This window comes from Sus scrofa, chromosome 14 (genome assembly GCF_000003025.6).
Source record: "Sus scrofa isolate TJ Tabasco breed Duroc chromosome 14, Sscrofa11.1, whole genome shotgun sequence".
NCBI lineage: Eukaryota > Metazoa > Chordata > Mammalia > Artiodactyla > Suidae > Sus > Sus scrofa.
Genome location: NC_010456.5, coordinates 53,955,621 through 53,978,147, shown reverse-complemented (window position 1 = coordinate 53,978,147; position 22,527 = coordinate 53,955,621). Strand labels below are relative to the sequence as shown.

The window sequence follows — 22,527 nt, the reverse complement described above, 5'->3', positions numbered from 1 at the left end:
TTATTTTCTAAAACAAAGCAGATTGAGCCTTTAACAAAGGGACTGAGATAACTATCTGCTGTGTCTGAGACTGAATTCTTCTTAAGCCATTAATTTAATCATTGTAACAACTCTACAAGTTGACGGTGTTCAGTTTATAAGAAATCAAGGTTTATAGAGGTGAACTAATTTGCTGATGGCCAGTCATACAAGCAGTAGGTTATAAAGGAGCTCTTGGACTTCAGGTCTTTCTCTAGAGATTTTCCCCTGATATCATTTATTATCGGCTCTAAGATGATATCTACATCAGATACCATCTATCTGCCTGCAGACATTTCTGCATGTCAGGTCCATTTTACAATAAAGGTAGCACCAAGTCTTCTGGAAAAAAGCAACATTTTTTTTTGGACAGAGGATTGAAGATATGGCATGAATATGCATTTAAGATTTATCCTAGTCCAGTTCCATTCGTGGATGGTCACTCCCTCCTCAGATCCTTGACTTGGACTCTGAAGATGATCCTCTGAGGTGGCAACGCAGTACCCTCCTTGCTGTTCTTCCCTGCAGGTTGTATTGCTCGTACTGTCAGTTCCCCAAACCAGCATCTGCTACGAACTGATGATGTCATCAGTTGCTGCTTAGATCTAAGCGCCCCAAGCATCTCCTTCAGAATTAACGGGCAGCCTGTTCAAGGAATGTTTGAGAATTTCAACATCGACGGCCTCTTCTTTCCAGTTGTCAGTTTCTCTGCAGGAATCAAGTGAGTGTCCCTGTGTTTTTTGGTCTGTTTGCCTTCTCACATCTCTTAGTTACACAGAAGACCCTGTGTAGCCATCACACCCACTTCCTTAACCTTCTCCCTCGTTCCTGGGCATCTGTCCACAGCATTTTACCTCTTTCTTGAAGGGTGGAGGTAAGAGTCACCCAAGAGGGGAATCTCCAGAGGCTGAATATTCTGGACCACTTAGATACAGGCAGAATATTAACTCTCCATCCAGTGTCCTGAAATATTTCAAGTTCATTTAAGTTCACTTTATGTAATAAGGGTAAATAAACAATGTTATATTAAAATACCAGGGTCAGGATGGCTCCTCTCCATGTCACCCTCCACCTGTCATACTTGTAAATTGTCTGCCTGTCATATAGCTAGCAGCTGGCTCAGGATGGTTTCCTCTAACCCTTTGCTTTTTTGCTACTTACTGCAAGGGAATAAGAAATTAAAATGATAATGCAGCATGTGGAGGTATCATTTGTGTCCCCTTTAAGGGATTTCACTGGGACACTGCACACTGGAAAGTGACTTTTTTCTTTTTATCAGATTTTATCCAGCCCTGCAATTTTAAGTATACAGATGAATATATCAAGTCTGGTCTTTGTTGATTATTTGGGAACTTTCGAAAGATTAAATGACCAATACCCCAGGCAGGTATTTCATTCACACAGGAATATGGTGCATGCGCTTTTATTGTCTTTCCAAAGAGTGATAAGTTTTTTTGCTGAGCCACTAGCATAATTCAGTCAGGTTTTATTTTTATGATTAGTGGCTCTTAAACTCTTAAGGTACTAACATGATGGTGGTACTTGAGGGGAAAATATGGCTCCTGATAAAGTTAATTTTGTATTAATAATTTATTCTCTCTATTTTGTTGACTAGCAAACTTTTCTGTACACCAGAGATAGAAGTGACCTACCTTGCATCCTCTTTAGGGTCCGCTTTCTGCTGGGGGGGAGACACGGAGAATTTAAATTCCTCCCTCCGCCTGGATATGCTCCTTGTTATGAAGCTGTCCTGCCCAAAGAAAAGTTGAAAGTGGAACACAGCCGAGAGTACAAGCAAGAAAGAACTTATACGCGGGACCTCCTGGGCCCCACCGTTTCCCTCACACAAGCTGCCTTCACACCAATCCCTGTGGATACCAGCCAGGTACCCAGATCAACTGTAATGGCAACATATGTATTACAGTTAGATTTGCAGGGGCTTTCAAACTCTTTTGACTGCAACCCACAGGAATGCATTTTACAGTAATACAATGTATAATGTAATTGAAACAAGTTTCATAAAATAATGCTTACCTTTCCCATGTCTTCTTACTCATTTTCCAGTCCATTCTATTTTGTTTTTAAGGGTGATTTCAAGCCACTAAATTGATTTTCTAATGTACTAATGGCCACAATCTCAGGCAATGCATATTAATTTTAGAGTGTTTTTTTTGTTTGGTTTTTTTTTTTACGTAAAGTGGTGGTAGAGTTTTAAATATCCTCTCCCATTGAGATACAGTTAGCATTTTCAAGTGATTTAATCTTGCGGAGGGATTAAGATTTTAGGCTCCAGAGTCAAAATGCCAGGGATAAGATGCCCTCTGGGATTTAAGAAATTACTTATCACATCGACTGGGCTTCTAAGAGTATGTTTGACCTAGCTAGTAAGGAACGTGTTGGCACAGTACTTGGCATGTAGGCAACTAAGTGACGTTAGCCATTATTCTTGCTTTTTTCTTTCATAGATGTGCAAGTATCCTGACATTGACAGTGAGTTAGATATTGCTTTTTCTTGATGGTGAAGTAACTTCAGTCAGCCTGGTTAGCTGTTCATGGCTTGTTCATTCGTTTTTGAAGAGCAGAGGCATTGCTTGTACAGTCTGAAGGAAAGTTAATACTGGGCCTCAGAAGGTTCAGTTGTTTAATTCTTTGAACCATATTTCTTGTCTTTCACAGTGGCTTTTTATATCATACAGTAACATGAATGAGTTTTGTTTGTGGCTAAAACACAGTTTGTATCATCTATTGCTGGACCAGGGCTACCAGAGTTGAGTGGGAAACATGATTGGAGGATGGAAATGGACTGGCATGGACAATGCGATTTTGCAGTGTCACTAACATGTTTAGGATTTCCTGAGACCTGGATAACCTCTACTTTAGGAGGAAAGGAGGCAGCGACAGCCTGGTCCCGTGGAAACTCCGCCCTATCCATGGGCAGTGTGGGCAGCTGCCTGCTCTCTGTGTTGAGGAACGAATTATGAGGCGACACTGTGCATCCCCAGACATGTACAACCAACTCTTCCCCTTGCAAACCATCTTGCATTCTTTCCGAAGAGGCCATTAAACTTCCCCTCTTTAATGGAAACATGTACAGATTTTTCCCCTCGGGGCTTGTATTTGGAAACCATTAAAAAACAATAAGGGAAAACATAAATCATTGCCATCAGATACTTATAGACTCAGATGATCTTTTGGACACTAAATTGCCTTCATTCTGGCCTGTGGATGCTGGCCAGTTTGGTTTAAGAACACCGGGGTAATTTCTCTTTTAAGTAATGCATGCTCTGGTGGTTATCCCATATCCATTAGGACCCCTTTTTTTTCTTTTTTGGGCCACCCCATGGCATATGGAGTTCCCAGGCCCGAAATCAGATCTGAGCATCAGTTGCCACCTATGCCACAGCTGCAGCAATGCTGGATCCTTAACCGATTGTGCCAGGCCGAGGACTGATCCTGTATCCCAGCACTCCAGAGAGCCACTGGTCTGATTGTGCCACAGTGGGTCCTCCAGGACCTCTTTCTTAAGGATGACTGTCCCCACCAGTACTCTTTTGTTCCAAGCTTTTGTTCATAAAATCCTGAAATTTACCTAACAAATGTTTAAGTACCTAGTTATACAAATTTAGAATAGATGGCTTGGAACGTAGTTATAAGATTATATTTTAATGGTTGATGAGACGTTTTTATTTAGTTCAAGTCATAGTGAGGGCAGTTAGTACAGCATTGTCTTGCATTTGTTTCTGATTCGCCTTCTTTTTCTTTTTTTTTCTTTTTTTTTTTTTTAATTTTAGATCGTGTTGCCTCCCCACCTGGAGAGGATAAGAGAAAAACTGGCAGAGAATATCCATGAACTCTGGGTCATGAATAAAATTGAACTTGGCTGGCAGTATGGTCCGGTACATAATTTTGTAATTTATTTTCAAATTCTGTAAATACATCTTCCTGAAAATGTAACTTCTTTGCATTCATCCTGCTCTGTGGTGACATGAGTCAATAAGATTGATCCCACCCCCCACCCCTCTGCACACACATTAGTTTTTGTTCAATTTTTCTTTACAAGAAAGAAGGATGTTACTGGCAGGTTTATTGAAGGATGGCTTCATTGCCTAGATTGAAAAGTTATCAGTCTTCAGATTGAAAGTTAGACTTTAAAATCAAGGTTAGCATATGGAGACAATAGGCACTGATTTCTAAGGAACTTAGGAAAAAAAAAAAAACACATTGGCATTGAAAGTGAAAACTGAAAATAGAAAGAAGTCAATTTACTTTCCTTCTCTGATGTTTTCATTCTTTAAGTCTCAACTGTACATAGCAGTGTAAATCCTCTGGGCAAAATTTCACAGTTGGTCTCATAAGTGGAAGGCAGGCTGAGATGTAATGATTGCATAGATTTCCAAATGATTATTTTTTAGAGAAATTAGTTAATAGTTTGTCAATAAAATTTAGATGAAATAAAACCAAAACTACTTCCTGTATAATCCCAGAGTATTATATACTTGTTAAAGCAGGTCCATGGCAAAGTCTATAAGTATCCCAGAGATTGTAACACTTTCATATATTTGACTGAATATAAAAATTACTGTGTATTCAACCCATGGTGTATTGCCTTGAGCTTTGGATAATGACTTTTTTTTTTTTTTTTTTTTTTAGTCTTGTTAGGACCATGCCCACAGTATATGGAAATTCCCAGGCTAGGGGTTGAATTGGAGTTGTAGCTGCCTGCCTACACCACAGCTCACAGCAAAGCCAGGTCTTTAACCCACTGAGCAAGGCCAGGGATCAAACACACATCCTCATGGATACCAGTCGGATTCATTACCACTGAGCCATGACAGGAACTCCATGAATAATGACATTTATTATTAGTGTGAGTGACAATACCATATGATACATTATACTAATTAGTTTGAGCTTTGCCTTTTCGCATACACCCTCACTTGTAGGTATTAGATTAACTTTCCATATAGCATCCTGGGCTGTGTGTTATTATTTCAGTTTTACCAGTGGTGACATAGCTCAGGATTCTCATAAAAGTGTCAGATGCCTTGACAGCTAGTTAGTAGCTGTGCTAGGTCTGGGATTCAGATTCTCTAGCTTCTAGTCTAGAATTGCGTTTCACTCTTAGACTTGCTGATGCATGGTCAGAAAATGAGATCCTTTGATTAACTCAGTAATTGTTAGACAGTTGTCAAATCAGCCAAGTACTTATGAAGCACATGATTAAATATATAGTTTTGTGCTATATTCATTGACTTTTAACAATTAAAGAAATGAGTTCCCTGGTGGCTTAGCAGTTGAGGATCGGGCATTGTCACTGATATGGCTCATGTCACTGCTATGGAGTGGGTTTGATCCCTGGCCTGGGAACCTCCACATGATGCAGGCGAGGCCAAAAAAAAAACCCAAAAAATAAAAAAACATGCACACACACAAACTCACTGCTTGAATCTGAGATAGGACCACAGAAAAAAACTGAGGAAATGAGGAAATGCTAAATAGAATATTTACCATCAAAGTCAGCAAGAGGAGAGATATGTATCTAGTCAATTGCCAGGGCAATTACATGCAAAATTTATTATAAGATTTGAGATGAGGGAAAGCATTGAATTATGGACAAAATTTATCATATGTTTCAAGATGAGGAGACAGGATTATAGGCTAGGATTTTTAAAAATCTCATACAAACAAACCCTCCTTCTAAAAACTCATATAGTGATAGGAACTGTTTAGTGTAGTGGGCTTATGCTTAAGAAAAATGATTTCTGGAGTTCCTTGGTGGCCTAGTGGTTAGGGATTTGGCATTGTCATTGCTGTGGTGTGGGTTTGATCCTTGGCTAGGGAACTTCCGCATGCCTTGGATGTGGCTGAAAAGAACAGAAAAGTAAAGAAAAGAAACATTTTCTTACAAGCTTCTAAAGGTTGCCTAAATGATTACATTGGACAGTGAACTCTTATTTATGTTTCTCCTTTAAAAAAAAATATATGGTCTTGTTATTATCCATTCTTCCAGTTAAATTCAATTCATTTCAGTACCGTACATCCTATTGCTGCTCTATTCAAAGCACTGTTTTAGACTCCAGATGCGAAAAGAGAACACAGTGCCTCCTAGCCATCCTTTCCACAGTTGCTGCCAGGTATTCTTTACCTGGTCTGAGGCTGATGAAAACATGTGCTTTATGCACCTCCAGGGTGGGGATGAAGCACTTGGTCTGATGCTGTAGATCTGGCTCCTTTCCTGATGCAGGGAACACACTCGAGTACTTATCGATAGGAAGAGATGATGTTTTCTTAGGGCTCCTTCTGGGCAAGCACAGCTCCAGGTATCATATCAGAAGATCAGCAGTTTGGGAGTCTCAGACGAACACATAAAGAGACTTCACATTGTTCTTGCATGTAATAATTGACCTCTGTCCTACTTCCTTTACAAGGGCTGTCCAAAAATTGCTTTCAGATAAGTGACTGTGAACCCTGACTTTATCATCTCTGTAAATCTGGATTTAGGTACATCCCTGTTATTGGGATAATTCCATAAATTCTTTAACATTTTAATTGTAGGATTTAACTGTGTTTTACGCTGGAGCAATTTGAACTGTTGAATAAGTTGGCATTTTTTGTTTGTTTTTATTTTTTGCAGAGAACTTATGGTTTCTTTAAATGTCTTCAGGGTGAATTTCACAGGAGCAACATGCAAGAACTCAGTTTTATGAAATAGCAGGCAGATCTGTTCAGGCATTCATCTGTCCCCTTAACATTTATTACATGTCTGCTATTTGCCTGACCTTATGTTTGATACTGGTACCCAAATTGAACAGACCTTAATTTAGTCAGTTTGCCTTTTTTAGGAGCTTCTGGTTTAGCTGAGTGATAGACGTGCAAAGAGTTATAAACTACTATAACAAATATTAACAGTGAAGGAGAAATATTTATGGCTCTCCTGGTGAAATCAGGGAAGGTTTCTAGGAGGTGATAACTATTTGATCTGAGCTCTGCTGTTACTGTGGAAGAGCAGTGAGCCTGGAGGCAGGATTAGAGTCAAGGAAAGGACTTGAGTGGCCCTGGTGAAAGGGGTTGAGTTTCCCAATTGTGTGCCAGCAGTGGGCATGGAGAGACATGGAGTTCAAGTATGGAGTATGGGTAAGAGAGGGAAGGAAATCTGGATAGATTTCAGGTTTCAGCCTGGACACCCGAGAGATGGAGGTGTCGGTTACTCTGTGGTGTAGAGAATAGAGGGGGTGGAAATTTATATAAACACGGAATAGATTATCTCAGGACTTGGGTACATTCATTTGTACTTTTATGTTTAGAATTTAGTACTAGATTTTGTAATTCTAGATTTCATTTCTGAAGTCACACTCTTATATAAGTAAACATGATTTTGTGTAAGTCCTATTCATTTGTAATGCTCCCCTGAAAGAAAAGAATTAACTATCTTGTTTTTAACTTGGCAACTCCTGAAGACTTAAAAAAAAAAAAAAATTCTTGCTCAGGTTTGCACACTTTTTGTGTGGCGTTTATAAAACCTGGTAATTATCCCTGTGGAGTACTGTGTTCCCTGACAGCAGACAGCTGTCATTGAGGTGGCATCCACAGCAGCAATGCTTATGTAACTTAGTCTCTAAGAAGATAAAACTAATTACAAATGCAAGGGTACAGAACATCTCTCTCATTAATTCATTCCTGACATCTTGAATTGAGTTTAATCTGATTATTGATACGTGTTTTTCAAGGCTTATCACGGGAAAGGCCTGTATGATGTTAACCAACTTTGTTAAGGCCACCCGGAGAGCAGCAGGTGACTTAGAAGGGGTGAGACTGACGGCTGAAACCCAGGAGTTTGTAGCCATCACTTGTGATGTCAGTTGACGTCTCTAATCTGTTTCGCTCTAGCACGTAAAAATGCCTGCACATCACAGCTCAGTTATTACTTCACTTTCTTGACGAGAATTCAGTTTACAGAACATATGTTGCATGCCTGCCACGTGCCAGACATGTTCCAGGGGCTAGGAACACATTATAGAAGAATGAAAGAGACATCCCTGTTCCTTTGAGCTTATGTTCTAGTGGAGGGAGATGGACAGTCATCCAGGAAATAAAGACCCAGTCTGTTAGAACATGGTAATTGTTACAGAAAAAAAGAAAGAGTGGGGTGAGTAGGCAGCTTGCCATGTGAGGAAGGTGGGCAGGTAAGCCTTATTGAGAAAGTAAGATTGAAGCAAATGCTGGGAGTTGCTGAGAGAGGGGTTCAGGTTAGAACAGGTATGGAAGTTGGGCTGGACTATGCCTAATGGAAGACTATGGGGAGCCTAGACCATGCCAGGCTTTACCACTGACCTTGAACATGAACTTTGCCAGGGTGATGGTCTAGGTTGCCTCCTGGCTTCTCCCCTCACTTTCCTCTGTGCAGTTGGACTACCGGGGCTAGTATCTGACCTTGGGTACTATTATATGCCAATTTCCTGTCCTTTTTCAGGTTAGAGATGACAATAAGAGACAGCACCCATGTCTGGTGGAGTTCTCCAAGCTGCCTGAACAGGAACGCAATTATAATTTACAGATGTCACTTGAGACTCTGAAGTGAGTTGCTTAAGTTTCCTATTTTCCAATCTGCCTTAACCTGAAAGAAACCAAGTGAAGATTTTATACTTTAATTCATTTTATTTCCAGTCAGAAATTTTCATAATGCACTGGTGAATTGGATCAATATTTGTTTGGAATTAGACTTTATTTTGTGCTCTATGCAAGTGTTTTCCAAAGAATGTTCTACAGATGTTTATGAGTGTTACAGAATAGAAGGGTTCTGTCAGTCACAAATTGTTACTGGTGTCTGACAAGGTAAATAAGATATTAGAAAGTCTTATACCAATTTAAGGTGGCAATTTTATGCCTATTGAATCTAACAGGGTTTTTTTTTTGTTTTTTTTTTTTTTTGTTTTGTTATTTATTTATTTATTTATTTATTTGTCTATTTGCCTTTTCTAGGGCTGCTCCCTCAGCATATGGAGGATCCCAGGCTAGGGGTTGAATCGGAGGTGTAGCCCCCGGCCTACACCACAGCCACAGCAATGCGGGATCTAAGCCATTTCTGTGACCTTCACCACAGCTCATGGCAACGCCGGATCCTTAACCCACTGAGCGAGGCCAGGGATCGAACCCTCAACTTCATGGTTCCTAGTTGGATTCGTTAAACCACTGAGCCACCATGGGAACTCCAAATCTCACAGTTTTTAAATGTAGACTTGTATCTTATATGCCCTATTTTGAAAACTTAATATTTGCTAACCATTTTACTGCATTTTATCAGAGAATCAGACCATGATGGACTGGAAATTAAAAAGAAAATTGGTCTGTCACCACAGATAGTTTGAGAAGCACTGATGTGATAATATTTAAAGGTGCTAAGTTAAAATAATTGTTTAATTTTGCTGATGGATTTTTCATATCATGTAATATGTTACTGTGTATTGTCAATTTCTAAAGTGGGATGGAATCTGTGTATGATGTTTCTCAAACTTATTCAGCAATAACACCCGTCTTGGCAGAGAGCATTTGTCTAAGGAACACACTTTGAGAAAATCTACTGCAGAGGTTTTGTATGTCTTCTTGTAAAGGCAGATTTGCTTTTCAGTGACCTGGCCAACTGTTCTCTCATGAGGTTTGCTGCTTCCTCATTGCAGATGAAAGAATGAAGCGGTGGGGGAGTTCCCGTCGTGGCGCAGTGGTTAACGAATCCGACTAGGAACCATGAGGTTGCGGGTTCGGTCCCTGCCCTTGCTCAGTGGGTTAACGATCCGGCGTTGCCGTGAGCTGTGGTGTAGGTTGCAGACGCGGCTCGGATCCCACGTTGCTGTGGCTCTGGCGTAGGCCGGTGGCTACAGCTCCTGGGAACCTCCATATGCCGCGGGAGCGGCCCAAGAAATAGCAACAACAACAAAAAGACAAAAGACAAAAAAAAAAAAAAAAAAAAAAAAAGAATGAAGCGGTGTACAAGAGGGGAATAATAAATTCCTAAAAAGAAATGATTTCAAATTTTAATATAGAAAAGTTCACAGTCTTGTGAAAAGACTACAGCTTTTCTTGTGTTCCTCTTCCATCGTTGGTGGCCTATAGAATAGGATTTATTCATATAGGTTACTTATCCTAATACCTACCTATATTAGGAATAAAATGATTTTGTCCTTTTTGTTGGATTCAGGTTTGTTAAGCGCAAAGAGCTATTTCTATTGACATTATTTTACCAAAGACCCAGAACATAAAATTTAAACACTGTTTCAAATTCTAGGATTTGGGTCCAGGTGGATAGCTTCAAAGATGTGCTTATAATTATCATTATGAAAGTAAACAAATTGTACCTAGATGTTTTGGTTCTAGTAGTAACTTAAAACGAAAAGGAGATAGGGAGTTTCCATTGTGGCTCACCCATAAGGAACTTAGCTAGTATCCATGAGGACATGGGTTCCATCCCTGTCTTCACTCAGTGGGTTCAGGATCCGGCGTTGCCATGAGCTTTGCTGTAGGTCGCAGATGGGGCTCAGATCCCACGTTGCTGTGGCTCTGGTGTAGGCCGGCAGCTACAGCTCCAATTAGACCCCTAGCCTGGGAACCTCCATATGCCCCGGGAACAGCCCTAGAAATGGCAAAAAGACCAAAAAAAAAAAAAAAAAAAAGGAGTATATACCAGTCGAGTGAATTGAGAACCTACTGCAGATAAAACCTGACAAAGCAGAGCACAGCTCTGTGACCTGGGTCCCTCCATATCCAAGGTCTCCCATCTTCCTTTGTGGTTTTGAGGTGAAGCCTGTACATTTAGCTTGGTCATTCACGGCAGCTTGTTATTTGCCCATCTTTTATAATAAAATGTTTTTACTGAGAGTTCACGGCCTAAGGTAATTTAGTTAAATTTGCAGTACACTCCCTATAATTTTAGCAGCTGACAGCTAAACCAGCTAGGCAAATCCTGGGAAGCCTGGAATGTAGAATTCTCCATATTTGCATTTGGTATGTTAAGCCTTTGATTGTTACTGGTAATCTAATCTTGTTCCTAACAGCTACTGCTGGCTGGTTTGATTACTCCTCAGACTGCACATACCATGATGCTGTTGCCTCCGACAAATGCCAATAACCCTTTTCATAAGCTAATTCTTACTATTTATGTGGTTTTATGAGGAACTAATTTCACTTGTTTCTTTAAAATTTAAACTGGGGAGAAAGAGTTTTTATCTCTCCAAAATTCACACTATGCCCAATGCCAGTAGTTAAAGAAAGTTATTCAGTTTGTTAATTGAAAGGCACTAGAACGGCATAAGTAAAAACTCAGGGTCTGGACTGTTGAATGGTCTGGATCCAACCAGATTGCTCCTGGAAAGGGAATCTTAGATTCTCTAAACCTTAGACTTTCTAGCATTTATTTATTTATTTAGTTTCTTTTTATGGCCGCACCTGTGGGAAGTTCCCCGGCTAGGGGTCCAATCAGAGCTGCAGCTGCCCAGCCTACACCATAGCCACAGCAATGTGGGATCCAAGCCTTGTCTGTGACCTACACCACAGCTCACAGTAACGCCGGATCCTTAACCCACTGAGTGAGGCCAGAGATTGAACCCACATCCTCATGTATACTAGGTGGGTTCATTAGCACTGAGCCACAATGGGAACTCCATCTAGCATCAGTTTAAAATGGGGGTCAGGGTATATCTGCTTCATGTAATTGTATGGGGACCGAATGCTATAATATTGACAAAGGTTCTGGCACCATAAGTCTGACAGAGGAAGCACTCTTTAAAGTTCATTTTTTTCAAAAAAATAATATAACTCAGGAGCGATTAGCAGCTTTATTAATTTAAATCCTTAGGAGTGCCAAGTAACAACTAAACAAAAGATTATTGCAGACTATCCTTTATTTTAGATGTTGGCTGATTTCATGTTAATATGAATTTTTGTTGTTCTTTCTATGATATTTTTTGTCATGTGAAATGGTTGACTGACAGCTTACCACAGATTTGAATGGCCAACTGTATGTTGTACAGCGCTACCAAAATGCTGACACCCTCTTTCTGAAAAGCTCTGTACTGCCTCAGCCTAAGCTACCATTATTCCCCACCTGAAATTATAAAACTGTCCCAACAGATCCAGTTGAAATGTTAACCTCGCTCTTCTCTTAATACTTCTGTACTTTATAGCAGCTGATCTCCAAATATTCGGGTGATATGTCCTTCTCCCTATTTGAATTCCTTTAATGATTCTCCATTGCTCTTAAGATGAAAGTAGCATGTTAATTTGCCCAAAAGGTCCCACTGGACCTGGCTGTACCCTCTCACCAGCATCACCTGTCGGGGGCTGCTTTTTTTTCTTGCTGCTGTCACACTGGCCTTCATTTTGCCCACCTGTTTGCCTGTTCCTTTCTACCATGGGGCCTTCGATATGTCCACTTCCTGGAATGCACCCCTTCACGCCCTGTTCTCCTTTATATCTCAGGGCACTTCCTGAAGCTGGCTGAGCCCCTTGACTCCATGAAACCCCCTTCTCTAGGCAGCCAGCCCTTTTGTACCTCTCAGCATAGCAAATTCCCGGGTGCATGTCGTCACAGAATAGCCTCTCTGCTCCCACCAGACCCAAGTTCCTTGAGGGCACACCTCCCACTTGATGTCCATCACCATCCTTTGTGCTTTACACAGAGCTCAGTAAATGCTTATTGAATGAATGAAGCAACAGATAAGCAATGAAGCTCAGTCTCCAGCCAGGCTTTTACATCCTAAATACTTGTCCTGGATAAGGTACCTCCTGTTCAAGTTGTGACTCTGAGCCAGTCTTTTTTCTCTTCCTGTTGGTGTCCACGTACTTGAAGGACTAAAGTGCTACCTGATCCACTTCTTGCTGCCTAATCTTATCATAAATAGGAACTAGGAGCCTAAGCACATTACTGTGGGAGGCATGAGAATAAGATGGAGATACCACCCCCAGCTCACCCTTTTCTGTTTCTTCTATTCCATTCTCCTCTGCTCAGCTCTGCACAAGCTTCACAGCTCAGCCTGCCCTCTCCCCACCCTGTGCAGAATGTTAAACCATTTGCAGTGGGTGCATTGAACAGTGTTAAATCAAATAAAATGGTTTGTAATAAAGATAATATAAGGACCGAAGAGTTCTTATTGAAAGAACTTGTGGTTGATAGCATTAAATAGATTTCGTAAATGATCTGTTGCTCTCGTTTAAAAGTCTCTTTGGGGAGTTCCCATTGTGGCTCAGTGGAAACAAATCTGACTAGTATCCATGAGGACACAGTTTTAATCCCTGGCCTCACTCAGTGGGTTAAGGATCCAGCATTGCTGTGAGCCGTGGTGTGGGTTGCAGACATAGCTCAGATCTGGTGTTGCTGTGGCTGTGGCATGGACCAGCATCTACAGCTCCTATTCAACCGATAGCCTGGGAAATTCCATATGCCATGGGTGTGGCCCTAAAAAGACAAAAGTAAATAAAAAAAATAAAAACCTCCTTGGGTTAGACATAGAGTTCTTAGCTATAATACCAAAAACACCATCGATGGAAAGAAAGAAAATTCAATGCATTGGATGTCCCTAAAAGTAAAGCCTTTTACATTCTGTCATAACCTATATGGAAATGGATATGTGTATATGTATGGCTGGATCACTTCACTGTACAGCAGAAATTAACACATCATTCTAGATCAACTTCACGTCAATAAAATTAAATAATTTTTTAAAGTAAAGTCTTTATACCACAGGAGAAACCATGTAGAAAATTAAGACACAGGCCACAGACTGGGAGAAAATATTTATAACTCATGTAAGTTTCTTTTTATAAGAATTATAGTAACTCTTACAAGTCCTGATAAAGAACTTATATACAGAATATTAAATAACTCTCAACTCCATAATAAGAATACATACAGGAGTTCCCGTCGTGGCTCAGAGGTTAAAGAATCTGACTAAGAACCATGAGGTTGCGGGTTCGATCCCTGGCCTTGCTCAGTGGGTTAAGGATCTGGTGTTGCCGTGAGCTGTGGTGTAGGTCTCAGATGCAGCTTTGATCCCCAGTTGCTGTGACTCAGGTGTAGGCCAGTGGCTATAGCTCTGATTCGACCCCTAGCTTGGGAACCACCATATGCCGCAGGAGTGGCCCTAGAAAAGGCAATAAAAGACAAAAAAAAAAAAAAAAAAAGGAAGATAAGAATACGTACAGCCCAACTTAAAAATAAGGAAACACTTGAGCACCTCTTTGACTAAAGAAGATGTGTAAATGGCTAATAAGCACATTAAAAGATGCTAAACATCAGTGCTCATGAAGAAAATGCAGATTAAACCACAATGAGATACTAATACACACACACACTAGAACGGTCTAAATAAAAAAGGACAGATATACTCAGAGTTGGTGCAGATGTAGAAAAACTAAAATCTACATGTATTCCTGATGGAAATGTAAATTGTAAAATGCCACTTTGGAAAACAGTACCTTCTTAAAAGGTTAAATATGTCTACCATATAAGCTAGCAATTCTACTCTCACATAGTTACCCAAGAAAAATGAAAGCCTTGTTGACACAAAAAACTTGTGCATGAATGTTCATAGATGCATGTATCATTATACATAACAGCCCCAGACTGGAAATATCCATCAACTGATGAATGGATCAGCAAGATGCGGGATAGCCATAAGATGCAAGACTATTTGTCAGTAAAAGGAAATAAGCTACTAATATGCACAATAGGCTAAACCTAAAAAAAAAAAAAAAAAATGCTAAGTCAAAGAAACATGACATGAAAGATTTAATACTGTATGATTCTCTTTATATGAGATGGCCAAGAAAGTAATTCTCTAGAGAAAGAAAGCATTAATGGTTGCTTGGGGGTGGTGATGATGAATGACTATAAACAGGCCTGGAGAATCTGATAAAAATATTCTAAAACTGGGTTGTAGTGGTGGTCATGCAATGCTAGCCATTACCCTCACTTAATGTATTAGGCAGGTTTTCCAATCATTACAATTTATAATGAGATTTCTTGGTAGGTATGCCCTCAATGGGTTTCAGATAAGTCCCAGTACCATTGTCACCCTTGATACCATTGGCTTTGGTATCCCACTTGAGCCTTTCATAGGCCTATATCTGTGTACTACGTGCAAGACACTGTGCTATAATTAATGTTTGTTTTAGTCCTCACTGGCCTGTAAGTTTATTCCCCAGAAATTAGCACAGAACCTGACACATAGTGGCATTGAAAATGCCACTTATTGAATAGATTAATGAATGGAAAATGATGACAGGAAACTTCCTGTGCCTTGGACAGTGTTTGAAGAAGTATAAGCTGTGTTTGTTCTGTGAGTCAGTTTTCTATTCTTTTTGCTGATCAATCTCATTTTAATTGACACAGTTTTATTTAGATATTTATAGCTTTAGTTCTTGCTCTGTCCATAATTTTATAGTTTAACACTCAAAAGGTAACTTCATGGGCTTATCTTAATTTTGCCATATGTAACCTCAAATTTAACTTGATAACAGTATGTGTAAGTTTGTGTATATAAGTGTGTGTTTATATCTTTATCTCAGGATCATTGTTTAAAAATATTATGGAAGGTAAGTATAGATGGATTTCTTTTTTTTCCTTTTTTTTTTTTTTTTTTTTTGTCTTTTGCCTTTTCTACGGCCGCTCCCGTGGCATATGGAGGTTCCCAGGCTAGGGGTCCAGTCAGAGCTATAGCTGCCGGCCTGCACCACAGCCACAGCAATGCCAAATCTGGGCCACGTCTGTGACCTACACCACGGCTCACAGCAACGCCAGATCCTTAACCCACTGAGCAATGCCAGGGATTGAACCCGTAACCTCATGGCTCCTAGTCGGATTCGTTAACCACTGAGCCACCTAGATGGATTTTAGATGCTTGCCACCTCCCTTTTGGAACTGACCAGATCTTGGAAATTCTGTAATCCAAACAGTGTATGTCATTACACCTTGTTCTGTTGAGGTAGGAGAAACCACTCATTGTTATGAGTACTGAAGGATATTCTACATGAGTCTGAAGGACTTTTGAGGTTGAACTCTTAATGTGAATGGTAAGATCTTTTTTGGGAAAATCAACAAAAGTACATTCATTAAAGAAAATAAAAAATACAAGGTGTCTAGAAAATGGATAAACTCTGGGAAATTGGAACCCTGTTAAGGCATGTAAAGTGGGATTTTTCTAGACTAGAAATTCCAGAAGAGGATTAAAAAACATATAGAGAGTTCCTCTAGAGGCTCAGCAGGTTAAGGACCTGACATAGTCCACCTGAGGTTGTGGGTTTGATCCCTGGCCTTGCTCAGTGGGTTCAGGATCTGGCATTGCCTCAAGCTGTGCCATAGGTTGCAGATGTGGCTCTGATCTGGTGTTGCTGTGGCTATGGAGTAGGCCAACAGCTGCAGCTCTGATTTAACCCCTAGCCCAGGAACTTCCATATGCCACAGCTGAGGTCCCTTATAAAGATGAATGAATGAGTAAATAAATAAATAAAAGCGTATGGGAAAGTTAGTATATGATAAAGGTGGCATTTCAAATTAGTGGTAAAAATGGACTCTTCAGTAAATATCTTGTGGAGAATTAGATATCCATCTGGGAAAAAAATAAAGTTAAATCCCTGTCTTAAGGCATATAGCCTCTCCTCCTCCTCCAAATAAAAACAGGGACGTTTTTATTTTACAAATGGGAAATCTCTAAGGACCACATAAAGCCCAGAAGCCTTTAAAAATGAAGATAGAGTCAATTGTATAAAAAGAATTTCAAACTCTGCATAGAAAGAATACCATAAAGATAATAAAAAGACAAATAACAAACTGGAGAAAATATTTATAACTCATATCTCATCTATTCGAAGAGCTTCTAAAATGTAACAGCAAAAACAAATCTAACAGAAAAGTGAACAAGGAATATTTTCACAGAAGAAAGGAAATGCAGGTATCTCTTAAGCATATGAAAAAGGTGCTCAAGTGCAGATATATTAAGAAAAATGCAAATTAAAACAAAATGAGATACCTCATTAACCTATTAATTGACGGGTTGGTAAGTCTGTTGGAGCAGATATGGGAAACGGGCGGTGTCAAATATTGCTGATGGAATGTAGATGGTTACCAGCTCTGTAGACATTTGGCAATATTTGTCAAACTCTGAAATGTACATCCCTTGTGACCCATAATTTCATGTCCAGGCATTTATCATGCAAATAAAGGATATAATACATATATGAAATGTATAAGGTTATTCATTGCAGCATTATTTGCAATAACAGAAGGCTAACAGAAAATGGGCTAAAACCTTATGACACATTCAGTGAATGGAATATTTCAGGGCTGTTGAACAATAAACCAGCTTTATATAAAGTAAATCAAAGTTGTGTTGTGTATCGAGCCATTTTGTAAAGTCAAGATAGGAAATTACAAAGAACTCTCTCTTACCTATAACCTTCATGTAAAAGGAAGACAACAGCACACACACACACACACACACACACACACACACACCATATGCATCTCCTTTAGGAGATGCATAGATTGTAGCAGGACATTCAAGAATTAGTAGAAATCAGTGCCTTTAGGGGGAAAAAAAAAGGTAGGACTAGAGGAGAGGTATTGGAGAGGCTTACTTTTCCCTATATTCCTTTTGGGGTTTGAATTGACGTTCAATTTTCAAATGTCTTAATTCATGACTCAAAAGTAAATGTTTAATAAATAAGTTTGCTTTCTTCTTTTTTTTTTTTTTTTTTTTGTTGTTGTTGTTGTTGTTTTTAGGGCCCCATCCATGGCATATGGAAGTTCCCAGGCGAGGAGTCCAATTGGAGCTGTAGCTGCAGGCCTACACCACAGCCACAGCAATGCCAGATCTGAGCCATATCTGCGATCTACACCACAGCTCACGGCAATGCCAGACCCTTAACCCTCTGAGCAAGGCCAGGGTTCGAATCCGTGTCCTCATGGATACTAGCCAGATTCATTACCACTGAGCCACGATGGGAACTCCTCCTTTTGTTATGAAACAAAAGACCTTTCTGCGTTCAAGGTGGCCTGTTACACCTCCTTCCCAGCTGCTGTTGTGCTGGACTCTGGGAAAGAATTGTTACAGCTTATTCTGGTTTTGTTTTCCAGGACCTTGTTGGCACTAGGATGTCATGTGGGCATATCGGACGAACATGCTGAAGAAAAGGTGAAAAAAATGAAACTGCCCAAGAAGTAAGTTGAATTCTAAGCAATTAAATAGGCTGTGCATTACTCTAGTGTTATTGTACCCGTATAACTCCTGACAGAGACCTAGGCGCCTTGCTTATATGTATGCAATTCAATATGTAAACTTGCTTTTGTGATGCTAGGGACTACATCAAGTCTATAATATAAAAGGGAGGAATAAAAGATGGAGCCTTTAGAGGCTTTCAAAGATGAGTTGCTATCCACCTAAAATGGACTTTTTCACCCATTCAGCATTTTATGTAATTCCCAAAGTTACCACAAGACAAAAACCTAAAAGGAATTTACAAAGACAGAGAAAGGGAAAAGAGAGCATACTAGTGTGGAAAATGATGAACTTACAGAAGTATACATGGACAGAGAAAAAGAAACTATGGAGATAAAAATAGCAAGCACACAGCAATTTTTAAGATGGCTGTTAGTATGCCCTCAAGTACCAGTAGTCACCCTAAATGTGAGTGGACTGAATTCACCATTCAAAAGATACAGAGTGGCTGGATGGATACAAAAACAAGACCCATCTATATGCTAAGAAACATATTTCAGATTTAAGGATGCACATAGGCTCAAAGGTTATCAGAATTATGTCTAACATTCCCTACTTGAAGACAGGCAATGTGAGCGTTAGCTTTTTCTGATGATACAAATCATTTCACTTAAAATCCTTCAGGTCTTTTGTAGAAGAGGTGAATCATGGTGAGATCTATTCTCCTTTTCTCTCTTTTCCTCCTCACCCTCCTCTCAAACCAGCAGGCAGTTGAATGGCACAACACATTATTGTTTATTCTTTTTTTTTTTTTTTGTCTTTTTGCCTTTTCTTGGGTCACTCCCAGGGCATATGTAGGTTCCCAGGCTAGGGGTCAATTGGAGCTGTAGCCGCTGGCCTACACCACAGCTCATGGCAACACCGGATCCTTAACCCACTGAGCAAGGCCAGGGATCGAACCTGCAACCTCATGGTTCCTAGTCGGATTCATTAACCACTGAGCCACGATGGGAACTCCAATTGTCTATTCTTAAATTCATAAATCTTCCAACATCTATTGTAAACTTAAACCCTGGACCCACAGCAGACTTTGATGAGCAGAGTTCAATTGCTATGGGAATAAAAAAAAAAAAATGCAACTGAAAAGGAATCCATACCCAGATCTTGTGGGTTCTCAATATCTAATATCCCCGAGTCATTGATATTTTTAACAAATCTAAAGGTTCAAATGAAAATAAAATTCTTGTCTGATGACCAGTGCCTTTTACTCAAACTTTTCATTAGCACTTAATTGTTATTAAATCAACACAGGTCAGAAACTGGTTGCTTGTATATATCACTGGGAAATAAGAGGTAGTGTTGAGTTGTGAAAAGGCACATTAAAATCACCTGAGAGGTGTTTAATATTAGTGCTAAATTCCCTCCCTTCTGCATCCCTTTCTAACCCCTGATGCTGTGAAGCCTTTATAGTGATGGGATGTGGACAAGTAAATGGAATCTGTCAGGCATATTGGTGCATATAAAAGGCTAAGAATGATCTTGTTGCATGTAGGTATATAGGAGTTTAAAATGAATCTCTGAAATGAATGCTCAGATGGATCCTGAGTGTGCAGACCCATATTTATACCATGCCTATAGGCACAAGCACATGCTTGTGAAATACCAGTTTATGTAAATATTTACCTAAATGAAAAAGAGTGTTACAAATGCAGCTGGAATTTTTCTCTAATGATGAGGCACTGTGACTGTGAGGAAAAAAAAATATTTATATACTCCTTTTATGTGTAGTGAGTAAATCTCACAGACCACACATTTTTAAATGTGCTGGTATATAATGTTCTTCATTTTCTCTCCTTGAACTTAACTTCATATTTAAACCTAATGGGTTTTGTAGCCAGAATGCAGCTTGATAGTGAAAATTTAATCCTAGTCTGGTCAGTGAAAACTCCATTAGATCACTGTTTTCTGAGTTTATTCTCACCTTTAAGTTTTGATTCAGATGTCATTTTTTGAAAGCAGTCTTTCTCTACCTCATATTTTAAAAACTTCTCACACCCTGTTTTTTAAAAAAAGTTTTATTTAGTTTTATTGGAGTATAGTTGATTTACAATGTTGTGTTAGTTTCAGGTGTATAGCAAAGTGAATCAGTCATCCATTAAATGTATCCATTCTTTTTTTCCCATATAGGTTGGTATAAACTATTGAGTTGATTTTCCTCTGTGTAAGCAGGTTCTCATTAATCATCTTTTTTAAACAGTACTGTGTATATGTTATTCCCACCCTCCAAATTCCTCCCTCCTCCTCTGCAGTCTCATCTATGGTAACCATAAGATTGGTTTTGCAATCTGTTATGTTTGTTTCTGTTTCATAAGTTCTTTTGTGTCATTTTTATTAGATTCCATATATAAGCCATATCATTATGATATTTGTCTTTGTCTGGCTTCACTTAGTATGATAATCTCTAGGTACATGCATTTTGCTGCAAATGGCATTATTTCATCTTTTTTATGGCTGAGTAGTATTCTATTGGGTAAAGAAGATATGGCACCCTATTTTAAATTATACTTCCTCTCATGCCCCCTTTTCTACTCGATTTTTCCTCCTAGCACTTACATGGTCTAACATACTATTATTTTATGTTCATTTTGTTTACTGCCTGATTCTTCATCTAAATATAATTTCTGTAAAAATATAGATTGCCCATATTATTCAGTGATTGGTTCCTAGAACAGGGCCTGAGACGTTCAAACACAGAATGGATATTTGTTATTGAGTGTGAATTCAAGGTTTACCTGCTTCTTACTCTCAGGGCTTCATATGTTTAGGATTCTCACCTGACAGGGTGGGGACAGTGGGCCCTTAGGCATTTTTCCTTTGAGTTTGCTGTTAGAGACTGAATTATGTCAAAGAGAGCCAGACAGAAGTTAAAGCTATAAAGGCAAATTTTATCCAGAAACTATAGCGGTAGAGGAAGAGAGAGACCTCAGTATTCATATACAGCAAGGATGAGCAGAGATTTGTGGCCAAGGACCGGAGTGGCAGGGGGTAGGGGTGAGTTAGTGAATGTGGAATTGCTGAGAAGAAACATCAGGGATGATAGGATGCTTGCTGAAGGCAGACCAGAGTGGGAGGATATCAAGTGTCAGGATGAGGAATGTGATGGCTTCAAGGGCAGAGGCTTTCCACTGAACCATCCAGCTGGATTCTTGCTAAAACTGGATTAAGTGGAACAAGGACAGAGCCCAAGGTCAGAGACGAGGTCACAAAGAGGGCTCAGAGATCTCCATTTGATCAAAGGAGAGTTTTTGTTAATTGACCTCATTCACTTCTGTTGGCTTCTGAGACGTGTTTTTCTGACTCACCTTTGGACCATGTACCAAGGCTCTCCTCCTCCTCTTGCTGAGTCCCCCAGGTCCCTGCTCTTCCTTCAGCTTCATTCCTGCTTCTTTAGGAGGCTCTCTCTGGCCGCCTGGGGAGCGCAGGCTTCCCTGGTGGAGGGAGGGAGGAGGGACAGTTGCCTGGCAACTTGGTTTGTTGCCAAACCTATTCTCCTAAAACCGTGCTGTACAAGGATTTGGGTGTGGGAGCTCTTGGAACCTGGCCACCTTCCTGGGTCCAATCTGGTAAGCAAGACAGAAGTTCCCGGTGGATTTTGGCACCTATCTGGTCTCCATCTGAGCTGGGGGGTGAGGGGTGGGGGGTAGGGTGGAGAGCCCTGGCTTCCAGCTTACTCTCCTCTCCTCTCAGCTCTGGAAACTTCAGCCTGTCTGGAGCTGGTAAAACTAGGCTCTTTACCTGGTCTTCCTTTAGGCCCCATCATATAAGGTCCTTTGGAGTGGAACTTTTAATATCAGAAGGCCTTTCTCTAAGGACTGTTGTCTGTGCAGTGAATTTTCAAAGCCTATTTAAAAAATCCTCAAGAATTTTTTTTTCATTTTTTTTCTCTCTGGAAATGATCTTTGCATGGTTTTGTTTCAAAGAGGCTGTGGGCTACAGGAAGGGCTTAGAGCAAAAAAAATTTTTAGATGTGGGAGAGGTACAGGGTATATCATCGTATTACATGTTTATTTCAAAACAAAAAGAAGAAATGATGTAGTAGGAGAAATTGATCCCTACGCTTTTTCCCTTCTAATTTCTACACTGCAGTTTTTCTTTTGTATTTGTTTTCTAGAGAAGAAATTTTGTATATTCCTTGTATATGTCTTCTTTCTGTGCGAATGTCAGCCCAGTATTCATTTTTAGTTGATGTGCTTCCAGCCAAACGTGTTCCTAATATCTCTGGTGTGCAGTCATCCGAGATTTTCCC

General features: G+C 39.8%; 1 protein-coding gene across 1 annotated transcript in view; it reads left to right on the top strand.

Annotated features, from left to right (window-relative positions):
* Positions 1-22,527, top strand: part of RYR2 (ryanodine receptor 2) — a 754,552-nt gene that overhangs the window by 428,544 nt on the left and 303,481 nt on the right. Inside the window, 5 exon segments of the mRNA XM_021072683.1 lie at positions 547-739; positions 1,687-1,903; positions 3,810-3,914; positions 8,489-8,592; positions 18,140-18,223. Of these exon segments, the coding sequence (XP_020928342.1) occupies positions 547-739; positions 1,687-1,903; positions 3,810-3,914; positions 8,489-8,592; positions 18,140-18,223 (703 nt within the window).